Below are 18,288 nucleotides of genomic sequence, written 5' to 3'. Positions count from 1 at the left end.
ACAGTGAGGGGGGGGGAGTATTTGATCCCCTGCTAAATATGCCCGTTTGCCCTCTGACAAAGAAATGACTGCTCCATAATTTTAATGGTATAGGTTTATTGTAGCTGTGAGAGACAGAATAACAACGGGAAAAACCCCCGGAAACCCAGAAGACAAAAGTCAGAGATTGATGTGCATTATAATGAGTGAAATAAGTATTTGATCCCTTTGCACAAGTTGGCTTAGTACTTGGTGGCAAAAACCCTTGTTGGCAATTACAGAGGCCAGACGTTTCTTGTAGGTGGCCACCAGGTTTGCACACATCTCAGGAGGTATTTTGTCCCACTCCTCTTTGCACATCCTCTCCAAGTCAGTAAGATTTTGAGGCTGATGTGTAGCTACTCAAACCTCCACAGCTCCCTCCACAGATTTTCGATGGGATTAAGGTCTGGAGACTGGCTAGGCCACTCCAGGACCTTAATGTGCTTCTTCTTGAGCCACTCCTTTGTTGCCTTGGTCTTTTCTTCCTCTTAAGAGCGCAGAACTGATTTATAGTGTTTGTTGCAGTATATCAGAGTGTGTCTGTGTAGCTCTGCATGAGTACTAGGGCAGAACTTTAGTACTCCAGGGAGAATTTGGTTTGATTGACAGCCAATTGCCACTTCTGCTTCTCCCAGGTGCACGAAACAGCCTAGAATGGGGGCAAGGAAGTGTTTTTCAGTATTTTGTGTTTGTGTATTTTGTATTTTTTATCTTGCATTTTTATGGTGTGAACCGCCCTGAGATCTGCAGTTGAAAGGCGGCATACAAATTTAATTAATCAATCAATCGATTAATTAATTAGCGGTGATCACTTGAATACCGGATGCTAGATTCTTGGGAGCCATTCTCAAACAACAGGCCCTTTAATATGGGAGCATCGATCAGAGGTAATGTTGGTTGTAATACAAATGCCAGCCCAGGAAGAACACAAGAAACAATGACCTTCCAAAACAATGTGCTTTTTTCATGGCCAAAGTATAATTGGATCCTAAGGGAAAGATTGCATGCATTAAGTTTGCTGGAAAAATATAGGTAGGGGAAGTAAATGGAAGAGTTCTTGGTATAACTGAGTCACAATTGGAGTTCAGGAGCTGACTGCATTCCAAGAAAGGCATCTGGAAAGTCTATGCCAATACTTGTGGTGAAGAACTCTATGTGCAAAGTAAGACATTTTAATAAATCTGTTGCTAGGCCTGCCCTGGACCTCACTTATTATTTACCAGAGGCACCAGCTTGCAAGGGTGATGAGGGGAGGGGCCGGGGAGGATCCAAACTTGGTGGTCTGTCAGGCTTTGGGGAAGCAGATCCCTCCCCTGGTGGCAGTAAATAAGCGGATCAAACGAAAAGAGTGTTTTTACCAGATAAGTTCTTTAATAATCACAGCAAGAAACAAAGGAATGCATATCTCTCTAAAAATGGCGTTGCTCCCACTAAAGGTTTACCCCCTCCGTCCCCATTAATCTACTTCAGGCACATCCAGGTCTCTAGAGACTGAAATCTACTCCCAGCATAATAAAACTGGCAGTGATCTACCCATTGTCATTGCCCATAGTTGTTGAGCATTTTTTTAGGGGGGAGGGAGCAGAGTTCTTGAGATATTTTATGAAGGATGCTCATGGATGCTGCTGAGAGCCCCAGCGCCTCACCTAGCCAGACTGGCCAGGAGGGAGGCACGCCACTTCCGTCGTCCAGCCTGCGCAGAGGGGTGAAACGTAAGGAGGGGAGGAGGAGGCTTGGGGTGCCAAAGTTCTTATGTTGGGGGAGAAACCAGAAGGGGCCACTCCCGGATTCTGCAAGTGACTAAGACGGACATGAACTTTCTGTATCTGCACTGTAAATAGTTTGCACAATAAAACCTGGAAAAGACAGGTTGGAGTCCTGCCTGGTTACTCACGAGCAACCACCACCACCACCTGACAATTACCGGTATATTAGGGAAAATTGCTTTGAAAAATGTGTACGTTAGGCAAAAGTTTGCACTGAAAATTCAGATGAATTTTCATGTGGATATATTTTTTTGGGGGGAGGGAATAATTAATTACAAATTAATGTAGGGGACTGAACTGGAAAAATGGAGAGGAATCACAATTTGACAGATCTGCATGCCCCTAGTCACAATAGCTTAGGAGCAAATGTCAAATTTACAACTATTTGGCAAATTTTGAACTGTGCCCAGATGCAAGCCTTTTTTTTTTTAACCCCCACCCTTTTATTTGCATATGCCAGTATTTGAGAAGCAAGGATCAATGACAATGTGGAAAAGGCAATTATCTTAGGTATATTTCAAACAGCCTGTGGAGGACTATCCGGCAGAAAAAATCTCTGTCTGCAAAAGCACCAGTTTGAAGGAGGGCAGGTGTTTATGCAAGGGATCAGCTATAATGGTGCAGTCAGCTCATTACATAACCCAAAGCAGGGCTCTCTCTCCCCCCCCCCCAACATCTCCTCTTGCAATTTAAGGGCATTGTTTTAATGGCAAAATGTAGCTTTTCGTACACAGAGGATTATGCTGAATTTATTGGGAGGGCAATTTAAGCGCCAGAGGGATAGTTTGTTTTAAAGGCCGAATTGCAAATCAAAGTGAAGCAACCTGAGAAAAACAGCCAGTTTAATAGCAGCTAAGAAGCTCCGCTTTGGGTCATCCATTAGCCGTCCCAAGACTTCCAATTAATAAAACGAGAGGAAGGTTTTCGTGAGAAATAAGGGGAATAAAAGAGCCAGAAGCTGGATTTTGCAAGCACTCGTAGCGTTGAGTTATTTCGTTCGCTGCACACACAACCCAGCCACTTTGCTGGTCCACAGGGGCAGAGCAAGGATGGGGCAGGAGCTGAAAGACTGAACAGGGAAGCAAGAAGTTTGGGGAATTCAAATGTTGCCTCTGCCATGAATAAACTATGCAGCTTGAAGCAAAACCATTACCTGTCAGCCTCCATCTCCCAGCTCTCAGCTGCAAAACAGGGATAGCAATACTGACTTGCATTGCAGAGTTGTTGTAAAGATCACTGAGATAATGAAGGTGAAATATAATAATAATAATAATAATAATAATAATAATAATAATAATAATAATTTATTTATACCCCGCCCATATGACTGAATTTCCCCAGCCACTCTGGGCTGCTCCCAATCGAGTGTTAAAAACAATACAGCATTAAATATTAAAAACTTCTCTAAACAGGACTGCCTTCAGATGTCATTTAAAAATAAGATAGATGCTTATTTCCTTGACATCTGAAGGGAGGGTGTTCCACAGGGTGGGTGCCACTATCGAGAAGGCCCTCTGTCTGGTTCCCTGTAACCTCACTTCTCGTAATGAGGGAACTGCCAGAAGGCCCTCGGCGCTGGATATCAGTGTCCGGGCGGAACGATGGGGGTGGAGACGCTCCTTCAAGTATACTGGGCCGAGGCCATTTAGGGCTTTAAAGGTCAGCACCAACACTTTGAATTGTGCTTGGAAATGTACTGGGAGCCATGCTTTTTAAAACCATGAACTGGAGGTTTTTAAGCAGAGGTAAGGAAAGTCATAGTACCACTCTATTCTGCCTTGGTCAGACCACACCTGCAATACTGCGTCCAGTTCTGGGCACCACAGTTTAAGAAGGATATTGAAAAGTTGGAAGACGTTGCAGAGGAGGGCGACCAAGATGATCAAGGGTCTGGAAACCAAGCCTTATGAGGAATGGTTGAAGGAGCTGGGCATGTTTAGCCTGGAAAAGAAGAGACTGAGAGGAGATATGGTAGCCCTCTTCAAATATCTGAAGGGCTGTCACATGGAAGAGGGAGCAAGCATGATTTTTCCTGCTCTGGAGGGTAGGACTTGAACCAATGACTTCAAGTTACAAGAAAGAAGATTCCGACTGAATAGTCGGGAAAACTTTATGACAGAGCTGTTTGGCAAAAAGAGCTGTTTGGCAGTGGAACAGACTCCCACGAGAGGTGCTGGACTCTCCTTCCTTGGAGGTTTCTAAACAGAGGTTGGACGGCCATCTGTCATGGATGCTTTAGCTGAGATTCCTGCATTTCAGGGGGTTGGACTAGATGACCCTCAGGATCCCTTCCAACTCTACAATTCTGCGGTTCTCTGTATATTTCACGAATGACTCAGCCGTTCTCCTTTGCCTGTGCAGCAGCAGGCAGTTGACACCTCAGCGGAGTTTTGCCAACCTTCTTCAGCCGTTCCTCAACAGACACTTCTTATTTTTAGTCCTTTGTGATCTTGCAGTGCCACTGGCTGTGTATAAAATTTAAATTCTTCGCTCAGCATTTCCAGCATTGCCCAGTGAATTTCTCAACATTTCCCTAATTTTCACAAGTCTGTAATACCACTGAAACTGAATCTTGTGCAAAAATGATAAATAAACAAGAATTAAAAACAAGAACAACTAAGAATCTTACAGCACTAGCTGTCATACCATCATTAGACGTGTTTCCTCCACTAATTCTACTGTGGAATGTGAGCTTCTAGAAGCCAGTCCTATTCCGTGTGAAGGCAGCACACAGTAACATTGATACCATATAGAAACTTAGAAATTCAGGAAAGCCACTTGACCAGCGTGGAGGGGAAGACCTGACCAGAGCTGTTGCTGTTTCTCCAATAAGGGAGAAAAGAGCTTTGAGCACAGGTGTGTGTGTTCCTGAGCATGAAGCTTAAATGTGCCATGTCTCAGTTCAGAGCTCATTGGGCACATAATAGAATAGAATAGAATAGAATAGAATAGAATAGAATAGAATAGAATTTATTATTTATACCCCGCCCATCTGGCTGGGTTTCCCCAGCCACTCTGGGAGGCTTCCCACAGAGTATTAAAATACAGTGGTCTGTTAAACATTAAAAGCTTCCCTAAAGAGGGCTGCCTTCACATGTCTTCTAAAAGTCTGGTAGTTGTTCTTCTCTTTGACATCTGGTGGGAGGGCGTTCCACAGGGCGGGTGCCACTACCGAGAAGGCCCTCTGCCTGGTTCCCTGTACCTTGGCTTCTCACAGCGAGGGAACCGCCAGAAGGTCCTCGGTGCTAGACCTCAGTGTCTGGGCAGAACGATGGGGGTGGAGATGCTCCTTCAGGTATACTGGACTGAGGCTGTTTAGGGCTTTAAAGGTCAGCACCAACACTTTAAATTGTGCTCGGAAACATACTGGGATCTTTCAAGACTGGTGTTATGTGGTCTCGGCGGCCGCTCCCAGTCACCAGTCTAGCTGCCGCATTCTGGATTAGTTGTAGTTTCTGTAGTTGTCAGGATTCAACTTCAATCTGTTAGCCACCATCCATCCTCCAACCGCCTCCAGACACTCACACAGGACCTTCATCGCCTTCACTGGTTCTGATTTGAAAGAGAGGTAGAGCTGGGTATCATCCGCATACTGATGAACACCCAGCCCAAACCCCCGATGATCTCTCCCAGCAGCTGCATGTAGATGTTAAAAAGCATGGGGGAGAGGACGGAACCCTGAGGCACCCCACAAGCGAGAGCCCTGGGGTCTGAACACTCATCCCTCAACAACACTTTCTGGACACGGCCCAGGAGGAAGGAGCGGAACCACTTTATGACAGTGCCCCCAGCTCCCAGCCCCTCTAGACAGTGCAGAAGGATGTTGTGGTCGGTGGTATCAACTCTCTCGGTTGCATGGAAGAAGCATGGAGTTCTTCACTTTCATTCACATATGACGTAGAATCATAGAAGGGAGTTGGAGGTAAATCTAGTTCAAATTCTCGCAATGCAGCAATGCTTAAAATCCTCCAATGAAGGAGAGTCAACTGCTTCTCGAGGGAGACAGATAGTGCGGGGGGCGGTGGCAATTGGTTGCATCCGCGAGCAGGAGATTGTCAGCAGTGATTGTGCTGGTGATTGGTGGCTACGGGCAAGGGCTGCTGTTGATTGGCTGTTGCTGCAGCAATTGGGTGGATGATTGGCCTTGGTCCAGTATATCTGAAGGAGCGTCTCCACCCCCATCATTCTGCCCGGACATTGAGGTCCAGTGCCTGGACCTTCTGGTGGTTCCCTCACTGCAAGAAGCCAAGTTACAGGGAACCAGGCAGAGGGCCTTCTCGGTAGTGGCACTTGCCCTGTGGAACACCCTCCCACCAGATGTCAAAGAGAAGAACAACTACCAGACTTTTAGAAGACATCTGAAGGCAGCCCTTTCTAGGGAAGCTTTTAATGTTTGATGCATTACTGTATTTTAATATTTTGTTGGAAGCCGCCCAGATGGGCGGGGTATAAATAAATAAATAAATAAATAATAATAATAATAATAATAATAATAATAATAATTGGCTGTGGGAAGCCCTGCTGTTGATTGGCTGCCGCTGCGGCATTAGGGTGGGTGATTGGCGGCTGCTGGTGGTGAGCGGGCAGACAATTGGTGGCTGTGGCGCCGTGTGCGATTTGCAGCTCAACAACTCTGGGCAATCACCCCCCATTTTCTTAATTTGGAGTCCGTCTTATACACGGGGGAGGGGGGGCGTGTTATACACAGAAAAAATGCAGTATATTTTTAAGTACAACGTTGCAGTCTGAGGCTGCTGTGCTGTGCCCATTTACCTGGGAGCAAGCACCCACTGGATTTAATGGGGCTTGCTTCCTCGTAGACAGGATCGCCCTGCACATTAGGCAAAATAGCCTTGAGTAACCCACAGCATCCCTTCTGCCTTTCTGCCCCTCCGGACAACTTTGACTGGAAGCTTTGAAATCCCCTTATCATTACTTAATCCAGTTCCTGGCAGTTTTCTGCCTGCATTTTGTAAATAATTTTATGTAACATATGATGCTCTATAGTTGCTACATTTGGGCAACCGAAATGCCCCGGCCCCTTTGAACAATTCTGCTTGCTCACTTTTGATGGGTGTGGAATATTTATAGTCTGTGTTATGTAATGAGGATTACTTACTTTTGTTCAACCAAGTCTGTGTCCCATTTGCAAAACGGAAAAGGGGAAGGGTGGGGGAGAGAGAGAGAGAGAGACTCATCTCAATATGCTGTTTCATTTAATGCATTTGATGTTTTCAAACCTAATTGGAGCTTGGGGGGTTCTCAACCTGCAGTTTTTCAGCAGACACATCTCCCCCAAATCAGATTTAATTATTTGAACTAAAGCGCGGGGGGGGGGGGAGGAAATGAAATTCAATACAGGAAAATAAAAGAGGTGTTGTTGTTCAAATAACCTGCAGGCAGCACTTCTAAGGTACCCAACGTCTCGCTCTCCTTTGGACCACACCAGTGAGGCCAAGAGGGGGGTCTTGTCATCTGGGCAGCCCAGGACCTCGATACACACTGCCCAGGCTTGCATCTGGGAGAGGTGACTTCAGTGCAGCTAACACAGTGGTTTGACTCCACCCCCAGAGGCACACTCCATTGCCTCCAGAAGGATGCCAGATGCTCTTTGAGGAGGCAAGACCTCCATACACATTGCCCTGGGGAGGTTGCTGCTGATTCAGCAAAAAACCAATGCAGGAAGCATCTGTTATGAGTTACCAGTCTCTGCAGCCACAGCAGGTGCTGTGATTCTCCAGTGGTTTGAATTCACCCCTGGAGGCTGTTGTAAACAAAAATTGCCCTTTTCCCTTATGGGGTATCCAAGAGCCCATATAGAGTCCTTACATAGGTTCCCTATTGGTAGGAGAGAATAACAGAGGCCAACCAGAGAATATTGAGAAGCAAAGCAGCTAGTAAGCTTGATCTTTATTGATCTGTTGCAACAGGGTGCTCCCCTCACCCGCAGGAGAGGAGGAGGAACCCCGAAAAATGGCGCGCAAGGCCTTATAAAGACTTTTGAAATTGCCACCCTGTAGATCAAGACCACCCCCAGAAACATCATACATACATCACAGAAGGGGTGTAACCTAAGACCACCCCTCAGATACCTCATACCTACATCACAGAAATGGTGGTCTAAACAGAAATTTGAATGTTGTTTTTCTCCTGTCATTGTTTATCTCCTGTCTGACAGGTTACTTGATTGGATTGCCTGGGTAGCCTGGCCAGTCTTTTGTAATGATAAATAGTTTCTGGGCCATGCCACAGGTCACACCCTATTCATATCTTAAATGTGCCCTTAAGACAGGATTTGTGAGGAAAGAGACAATGGGGAGGTTTCCCACTTTGACCTTGCAGAGAAAACATTTGCTCAGTTTAGGAATCAAAATGGTTCCAGGTTGGTCTTCCTGTGCTGATCTATGTACGTGCTTGGCTGGTACGCTTATGAACGTTACCATATATCTAAGATCTCAAAATTCCTATCACAAGTCGCACTCCATTGTCTCTCGAGACAGCCTGCTGCCAGCTAGGCCACTTTAGGGAGGTGAGAATGCTTGCCTGAAATGTAGCCCATCCTCTCTTGCACCTGTTCCCACCCACCAATGGAATGTGGCCCCCGGGGAGTTCCCCACAAGGGAATGTGGTCCTTCATGAGATCTTAAGAATGGGGCGAGATGGTAGATGAAGAAGCGCTCTGGATGTAGGAACCCAGCTGGCTATCTGGGAGTACAGTGGTACCTCGGGTTACAGACGCTTCAGGTTACAGATGCTTCAGGTTACAGACTCCGCTAACCCAGAAATAGTACCTTGGGATAATAATAATAATAATAATAATAATAATAATAATAATAATAATGTATTATTTATTCCCCGCCCATGTGTCTGGGTTTCCCCGGCCACTCTGGGCAGCTTCCAACACAATATTAAAATAAAGTAATGCATCAAACATTAAAAGCTTCCCTAAACAGGGCTGCCTTCAGGGTTAAGAACTTTGCTTCAGGATGAGAACAGAAATTGTGTGGTGGTGGCATGGCGGCAGCCTTGAGGCCCCATTAGCTAAAGTGGTACCTCAGGTTTACAACAGTTTCAGGTTAAGAACGGACCTCCAGAATGAATTACGTTCTTAACCTGAGGTACCACTGTTTTCCGCCTTGATGCCAGAACTGCTTCACTCAACAAAACTGACTTCTGTGTGCAAGTTGCTCCTTTGGCTGGTGCAGGCTCTGTGTGAAATGAGACTAGTGTCGGGGTTGGGTTAATGTCCAGGACTGAATTACCTTTCATTACCTTAGAGGGACCGTGCGAGAAAGATTGGGGTTAGGATAAAGGCTGCAGAGCATCTCACATTACTGCTATCTTCACCACCCCTGCGTTATAGATAAAGAAACCTCCTCAGTTTTCCAGGGCTGACAACCGGTTAACTTTTACTTAACCTTCGCTTGCCACACCGACAACCTCCCTCTCCCTTCCTCACCCCAAGCCGCTTTCTAACCATCTCTCAAATAACCCTTAAACCTAAGCCATTTGGGAGGACAGGACCTCAGCGGCAACCCTTCTTCTTAACACACAAACCTGCGACAAAGGACCCCCCTTCTTAGACCCCCGCCCATGGGAAACAAATCCTGACAGCAAATTCCCATCACATTAATGACTGTTGATCTTGCCATACAGTGGAGTTTTTCCCCATTTCCCTTGAGAAGGTGTCTATGCAGCAATTAATTTAGTTCTCCCCCGCCCTCGTCCTTTGGGGCTTAACTTTTAACTCTGGTCTCCTCGTTTTGAAATGTTTCTCTCTGTGTGGGTGCCTGTAATCTCAAGGAGGCCAAAGGAACAACAACGGGAGCTTGTTCTATTATTAGGACTCTTTTCTTTATCTTGTAAGAGAAATCTCGTCTAATTTCCCATGGAGCAGATACACTTATGGGCTTGGGGACTGTTGCCCTTTCGTTTGGTTGGATGTCCATTTTAGACAAAGTGAAATTCCATTGCAATTTCAAACGTTTGGAAAGCCTGCATAGGAAATATCAACTTGTGGAGAGTAGCTTGTTTCCTTTCTGTTCCTCTCTTTTAACATTAATTTTACACCAGTAATATAGGTTGCTTTATTGGCCGAGGGAGCCAGCATACAGCTTCCGGGTCATGTGGCCAGCATGACTAAGCCACGTCTGGTGAACCAGAGCAGTGCACGGGGTGGCGCTGTGGGTTAAACCACAGAGCCTAGGGTTTGCCGATCAGAAGGTCGGTGGTTCGAATCCCTGCGACGGGGTGAGCTCCCGTTGCTCAGTCCCTGCTCCTACCAACTTAGCAGTTCGAAAGCACATCAAAGTGCAAGTAGATAAATCGGTACCACTCCGGCAGGAAGGTAAACGGCGTTTCCGTGCACTGCTCTGGTTCGCCAGAAGTGGCTTAGTCATGCTGGCCACATGATCTGGAAGCTGTACGCCAGCTCCCTCAGCCAATAAAGCAAGATGAGTGCCGCAACCCCAGTCGGCCACGACTGGACCTAATGGTCAGGGGTCCCTTTACCTTTACCTTAATATAGGTTGCATCAGTTTGACCATAAACATAAACCACTTTTTTCCATTTAATAAAAAAAAACAACCAACAACATCTGTATTCCATGGCTAGGAATCAAAAGTGGGGAAACTCCTCGTGTCCCGCTTGCCATTTGGTCAGACCGTGTGAAAAGAGGTTTCTGGGCTCTTCTTATATTCAACAGATTGCATAAAGAGGGGCTGAAAAACTACTCATATTAGAAGAACATAATTGCATTTTTTTTTCTGCAAGCAAAAGGAAAAACTAAATAATTTGTTTTCCACCCCCCTACCCCTCAAATTAGATCCATGGTAAAAAAAAGAAAAAGGTAAAGGACAGAGCGTTCCACCAGATCGGGGCCACAGCCGAAAAAGCCCTGGCTCTGGTTGAGGCCAGCCTAACCTCCCTGTGGCCCGGGATCTCCAAGATGTTTTTATTTGAAGACCATAAGGTCCTCCGTGGGACATACCAGGAGAGGCGGTCCCGTAGGTACCTGGGTCCTAGGCTGTATAGGGCTTTAAAGGTTAAAACCAGCACCTTAAACCTGATCCTGTACTCCACCGGGAGCCAGTGCAGCTGGTATAGCACTGGGTGAATGTGATCCTGTGGCAAGGACCCCGTAAGGAATCTCATGCGGCATTCTGCACCCGCTGGAGTTTCTGGGTCAGTCTCAAGAGCAGCCCCACATAGAGTGAGTTACAAGTGATGGACTTCCTATTCAGGAAAAACAGGCATATCAAGGACTTATAATACTGGAAATGACCTTGAAACCAGTGTCAGTTCATGGGGAATATTAACATGGAAAATTATTTTAGTGGGAATTGTTTTCCAGAGATAAGTCTGGGAATAAGATCCAATAGGAATCTGCCTTCTTGTTCTCTGATCCTTCCTCTGAATAGTGCGTTCCCCATGAAATGTTTCCACGGGGCGGCACTCCTGTGATGGCTTTCAAGAGCCTCACCATGGAACTCACACACATTTCCTGTTTGCACATAAATCCTATCTTCTGCGTATGCTATCTTTAACTGAGATATTTATTTATGTATGTGTGCATATGGTAGATACTGTTGGAATCTGCATGCCCTACGCCAAGATCTAATTTAAGTCTGCTGCAGCAACAATCTGCGCATTGGAATTAGACTTGTCACTGGAATTTTGCAGTGTACAGCCAAACGTCTGCCGAACAGATAGATCGCAGGTGCAACGTTTATTTATTTCATTTCATTAATGAAGCGCTTCCCACAAAGCATCCCAAAGCAATTAACAATAAAATCATGAAAACCGCAATGATAAAGACATCCATAAAAACAATGCCAAGTCTAATAAAGGCATAAATATTTCCTCTTGTTCAATAAGTGCCAAAAAAATAATAAAAAATAGAGAGAGGATGCCCGCCCCATCTGTAAAGGGAGTTCCAAAGGAAAGGTTCTAAAGACCCAATTTCTGCATCGTATGGAATGGAAGTCCTGATGAGATGGTGTCTGCAAGAGGTCCTCATCTTCAGAGCTTAGTGATCAACTGTTTATATAAGGGGTGAGTATATAAGGTCTCAGGGATGCGGGTGGCGCTGTGGGTTAAACCACAGAGCCTAGGACTTGCCGATCAGAAGGTCAACGGTTCGAATTCCCGCCACGGGGTGAGCTCCCGTCGCCCGGTCTCTGCTCCTGCCAACCTAGCAGTTCGAAAGCACATCAAAGTGCAAGTAGATAAATAGGTACCACTCCGACAGGAAGGTAAACGGCGTTTCCGTGTGCTGCTCTGGTTTGCCAGAAGCGGCTTAGTCATGCTGGCCACATGACCTGGAAGCTGTACGCCGGCTCCCTCAGCCAATAAAGCGAGATGAGCACCGCAACCCCAGAGTGGGTCACGACTGGACCTAATTGTCAGGGGTCCCTTGACCTTTATATAAGGTCTCACGAGGGACAATAGCTCAGTAGTAAAGCACGTGTAGCCTACAGAGAAGTCAAGGAAATATAGTGGAGCATATGCCTCTTCTGATCTCATAAGAATATAAGAGCCTGCTGGATCAGGCCAATGACCCATCTATTCCAGCATCCTGTTCTCACAGTGGCCAACCAGACCCTTGATCATCTTGGTCGCCCTCCTCTGCACACGTTCCTGTTTCATAGCTCAGTCCCTTATTCTTATGCACAAGGAAATCAGCCTATTCAATGTAACGTTCATCACCATTTTGCAGAAAGTAGGAGGGGTGAGCAAAAGAAGAGCCTGCAGGATCAGGCCAGTGGCCCATCTACTGCATCTTCCCCTTCTCAAATGGCTGACCAGACACCCACAAGCAGGACCTGAGCACAAGAGCAAGTCTCCCCTCCTGTGGTTTCCAGCAACTGGTTTTCATAAGCCTCCAGCAGTAAAAGCAGAACATTGCCATTGTCCTGCATGGATTCATCTAGTCCTCTTTTTAAACCATCCAAGTTGGTGGCCATCACTGCGTCTTGTGGGAATGAGTTCCACAGTTTAACTATGCACTGTGTGAAGAAGTCCTATCTGTTGCCTGTCCTGAATCTTCCGACACTCAGTTTCACTAGATGTCCCTGAGTTCTGTGTTGTTGTGAGAGAGGGAGAAAAAATAGTTTCTCTACTCACTGTCCCCATTCCATGCAGAATTTTATGCATTTCTTCCTCCTCCTCCTCCTCCTCCTCCCTCTTTGGCGATCCCTCGTAGCCAAGTAAGATTGTCTTCCATGAACACAGTCTTAACAATGAGTCCATAAGTGACTGTGGAGGCCAATTCTGGATCCACATGTCCTTCCACAGTGGGGACATTGGTTTCCGGGTGGGAGTTGATCATGGTGAAGGTTTGCTAAGCGTGCCGTCCTCTTAGCACATTTCTCCCTTGCGTCCTGTGTTCAAGTGTCTTCAAAGCCCATGACACCTTTGGCAAAGGTGTCCAACTGGAGGGCTCGTAGGCCAGCGTTTCCCAGTTGTTTGTGTTTTTATTCTACATTTTTTTTAGATTTTCCTTGAGAGAGTCTTTAAACCTCTTTTGTTGACCACCAGCATTACACTTTCCATTTTTAAGTTTGGAATAGAGTAGTTGCTTTGGAAGACGATAATCAGGCATCCGTACAACATGACCAGTCCAACGAAGCTGATGTTGAAGAATCATCGCTTCGACACTGGTGATATTTGCTTCTTCCAGCACACTGGCATTACTTTGCCTGTCTTCACAAGTGATGTGTACAAATTTTTCAGAGACACCATTGATGGAATCTTTTGAGGAGGATATTGGCAGTCTGCATTCAGTTCCTTTCCTAAAGATTCCTAGCATGGAATTCTCCTTTTTCACAGCTGCTGCACGCTCAGCACCAAACATTCCTTGCCATTATTGTTCTCCAAGAACTGTTGCCTCTTTTTAGCATATGTTCCTTTACATACCCTCTTTGCCTTAAAAACATGCTTTAATATTTTAAACATGATTTTATTCTTTTTTTCTGGTTGTGCAGGGTTCGCTGAGTATATTAATATTATTAAAAATTTTTTGCAAAGGGCCCCAAACCCCAGCTGGCAGCAGGAGCGGCGTGACACGTATAATTAAAAATATTATTTGCCATCCCCTGCAGCTTTCGTTGTAGACTATGACAGCCAAATGAAAGCAAGAACAGCTCTTAATTGAAGATCCATGCGCACTCTATTTGGGTCATAGCAGGGAGATAAAAGCACCAGCCTGTTCCCCCCTGCCATAGATGCACACACCCACACCCTGCACACTTTTTGCTGTTTCAACTCATTACTAATAAACATGTTGTGGTTCTAAATTATGCTAAGTAGCTGCGTTAACTCCAGGCCATCACCCGTGTCCTTACTGTAGTTGGAAAAAGGCTTATGCGTGGTGCATTTCAATGAAGCCAAGGGGAGCTTTGATCACGGAGTTGATTTCCTAGATTAACTTTCAGTGTGTCAAATTCCCCCAGCACCCCCGCCCAGTCGCCATCGAAACCAGCCTTGCCTGCGACAAACTACTGTTTCATAGAACGGGCAGAAACTTCTGGTTGCTGGCTCCAAAAGAGGCGAGGAACTGGGTGATGACTCGTTTGCCCTGAACCCCTGAGTAGTTAGAATGGGATCGGAGAACACCATCAGAACTAAAACACAGCCATCCTTTGAAATTTTCATTTCTTCCAAATTTTGTCATGCAGTTTTCCAGCCAAGTCATGTGTTCAAGATGCATACACTAAGGTAGAATACATATCTTAGTGAAAATAGCATGCAGCAATCATGCATTATATTATTTTATTGGGTGTGATTGTGTGTATTGTGGGGAACTTTGCAAAAAAATGCGTATTTTAGGAGAAAATTGCATTCAGAAACAGGTGCATGGGAAGAAATTTGCACTAAAATGCTGATGAATTTTCCTGAAGGCTTAAAAAAGAAAATGTAAACTGATGTGGAGAACTGGACTTAAGGTTGGAAAAATGAGAAACCAAAATCAACAGATTCACCTATACCTAGGAATTGCTTCCACATAAAGGCACATTGAACCAGGTGTGGGGATTCTGTTTCTTCCTTGCATAATCTGAAGCCACATCAGCTTGCCACTGTTGGAAGCGCTACAAACAGGTTGATTGTGTGTCATGCTCAAGGATTATCATAATACACATCAACAGATGTCAGCGCACTTCTTTCTTAACTTGATACTCTCCAACAAGAACAGGTCTGTGTTGCTGGACTCCTATTATCCCTAAGCATTGGCCGTGCCAGCTGGGGTCCATGGGAAATGGAAACCTCAAGACTTGGTTGTTACAATATGCTCTATGTGGGGCACTTGGACTTTGGCCTGGACTTGGGAGCTCCACGTGTTGCAAAATGCCGCAGCTATACTGTTTAAGGGAACAGATTATCACCAGCACAGAACTCCAGTGTTTTAAACCCTGCACTGGCTGCCCATAGGCTCCTGGGTCAGGTGGGATGCGGGTGGTGTTGTGGTCTAAACCATTGAGCCTCTTGGACTTGCCGATCAGAAGGTCAGCGGTTTGAATCCCCACGACACAGTGAGCTCGCGTTGCTCTGTTCAAGCTCCTGCCAACCTAGCAGTTCGAAAGCACACCAGTGCGAGTATATAAATAGGTACCACTGTGGCGGGCCGGTAAACGGCATTTGCTCTGGCTTCTGTCACAGTGTTCCATTGCACCAGAAGTGGTTTAGTCATGGCTCGGAAGCTGTCTGCAGACAAACGCCGGCTCCCTCAGCCTGAAAGCGAGATGGGCGCCGCAATCCCATAGTCGCCTTTGACTGGACTTAACCATCCAGGGGTCCTTTACCTTTTACCTTACCTGGGTCAGGTTCAATGTTATTGTATTAATTTACAAGGTCATTTACAATTTGGTTCCAGGATACCTCAAGGACCACCTGATCACTTATATCCTTGCCTGATCATGAAGGCCCTTGAGGGAAATCACTGTCTTTGGTCTCAAATGGCTCAGATACACAGTTCATACCCCCTCTTAGCTGTTTATTCAATATTGTGGGCACAATTTTATGGTACTCCCTTCCAGTTGGGGTCAAACAGGGTCACTCACTACTGGACACCTGGAACCTGATGAAGATTTTATGGTTATTATTATTCAAGCAAGCATTCTAATTTTAATTTCATTTAATGGTTTTAATTGATTTATATTTATATTTATTTCATCTTTCAAACCATTTAGGGACCATTGCAGTTAAGCAGAACATAATTCCTTCAAATAAAGAAAGGTAAACAAAGATCTAGGGAGCCACAGTTATCCTTGTAAGGAAATATTGTGGCACAACATATGGATGGTTGGAGACAGGAGCAAACGATGGATAAAATGAATTTGGATATCTGTCTCCACCATTGACAGCTTGCCTTGGTCAACCACCCATGTATTCACTTGCAGAGAAAATACCAAAGAAGAAACAAGAAGGCATTTCCCCCACTAAACCAGCTTTTGCCAACCTAGTGCCTTTTTGGACTATAACTCCCATCATCCCTGACCATTGCTGGCTGGGGCTAATGGGAATTGGAGTCCAACAACATCTGGAAGGACATCAGGCTGGGAAAGTTACACTAAGCCCATGATATTTGGTCCCACTCAGAAAATATTTGCTCACCAAGGAAAGCTGTTTTGTTGGTTTGTTTCTTACTACATGTTGGATTTTTGTCCCTTGCAGATTATTTTCCGGAAAATCAGTGATGTCAAAAAAGAAGAGGAGGAGCGCCTGCGTCAGAAGAACGAAGTGACCTTGAGCATCCCCGTGGACCACCCGGTGAGAAAGCTCTTCCAGAAATTCAAGCAGCAGAAGGAGATGCGGAACCAAGGCACAACCATCATCGACCCAGAGAGGAATAGCCTCCAAGTGGAGACCCGGACCATGCAGAATGGGTCCTCCATCACTGGCACAAGCGTGGTCACCGTGTCTCAGATCACACCCATCCAGACATCCCTGTCTTACGTGAAGACCAATGAGGTCATCAAACAGAACAACAGGGATGCTATGGAGCTGAAGCCCAATGGCAACAGTGAGCAGAAATCCCTCAAGGTGACCAGTCCCGTGAGGATGAAAAATGGGAATGGGAAGGGGTGGCTTAGGCTAAAGAACACCATGGCGGGGCAGGAGGAGAAGAAGGAAGACTGGAACAATGTCACCAAAGCAGAGTCCATGGGGTTGTTGTCTGACGACCCCAAGAGCGGCGACTCGGATAATGGCGTAACTAAAAACCCACTGCGGAAAACGGACTCTTGTGACAGTGGGATCACAAAAAGTGACCTTCGTTTGGACAAAGCTGGCGAGAACCGGAGCCCCCTGGAGCACAGCCCCAGCCAAGCGGATGCAAAACACCCCTTTTACCCCATCCCCGAACAGGCCTTACAAACTACCCTCCAGGAGGTCAAACACGAACTCAAGGAAGATATTCAGCTGCTAAGCAGCAGGATGACTGTCCTGGAGAAACAGGTGGCCGAGATCTTAAAGATACTGTCTGAAAAGAGCGCGCCACCGACACCTTCTCCCAAGTCCCATTTGCCCCCTAAGCTGCCGTCCCAAATACCTTGTCAGGATATTTTTAGTGTTTCGAGGCCCGACTCACCTGAATCAGAAAAAGATGAGATCCACTTTTAATAGATATGCCTATTTCTCTTTCTGTACTCTGCGTTGTCTCCGACTAAGTTGGAGTAGGTCCATTAGACTGAATGGGCTTAAGTTGGTCACGCCCATGCATTTCAATGGGTCCTCTCTGGATATGACCAACATTGGATACAACTATACGGGTATGCTGTGAAATGAGCAGGCACACACAGAGAGAGACATACACACATGTATACATAACGTACCAGAACAGGTGTATATGTTCATGTGTGTGTGCATATGTGTGTGTGTGTGTATATATATATATATATATATTGACTAAATAATATATATATATATAATATATATATATATATAAACATATATATTTTCACTTGCATTCGATATGACTTGAACACACACACAAAAATGGATTTTGATATGTAAATATTGCATGTCCAGCTGGATTCTGGCCTGCCAAAGAAAACAGTTATTAACATAGATATTGCTTGTATAATATGCAGTTGACTGCATGCACACTTTCAATTTATTTATAATCTCTATTATAAAATAAAAGGATGAATTTTGTTTTTAAAAAAGCAAGCAACGAAGGCGACAGTGTGCTGTTTAAAGAATCACAGACCAGTTTGCCAGTAAATAAACTGAACGTATTATTTCAAGTGTGGGGAACATGGGTGTAGCCAGAGGGACAGGGGGCAGCTGCCTCCCCAATCAATCCGATCAATAAAAATAAATAAATACTAAAAGTAGAAATTACTTACCTGGCAGGGGAGATACCATGATCAAAAAATACTAAAAGTAGAAATTGTAGAAAGATTTCGACAGATTTTTCTGAGCACTTGGGGTCAAAAGTAATTTAAAATGACCGTTGTTGAGACATTTCATTCTGAATCTGCTAGACAGAGCCAGATGGAGG

The 18,288-nt window shown here is 45.3% G+C and overlaps 1 protein-coding gene across 1 annotated transcript in view; it reads left to right on the top strand.

Moving 5' to 3' along the window:
• KCNH5 (potassium voltage-gated channel subfamily H member 5) overlaps window positions 1-17,921 on the top strand; it is a 177,549-nt gene extending 159,628 nt beyond the window's left edge. Inside the window, exon 11 of the mRNA XM_053404510.1 lies at window positions 16,458-17,921. Coding sequence (XP_053260485.1) covers window positions 16,458-17,405 — 948 coding nt within the window. The 3' untranslated portion in view covers window positions 17,406-17,921. The remainder of the gene's footprint in view (window positions 1-16,457) is intronic.
• Window positions 17,922-18,288: the final 367 nt, after the last annotated feature.

This window comes from Podarcis raffonei, chromosome 1 (assembly GCF_027172205.1).
Source record: "Podarcis raffonei isolate rPodRaf1 chromosome 1, rPodRaf1.pri, whole genome shotgun sequence".
Taxonomy (NCBI): Eukaryota; Metazoa; Chordata; class Lepidosauria; order Squamata; family Lacertidae; genus Podarcis; species Podarcis raffonei.
Note: the sequence above shows the minus strand (reverse complement) of the source record. Positions and strands in the feature narration are given on the sequence as shown.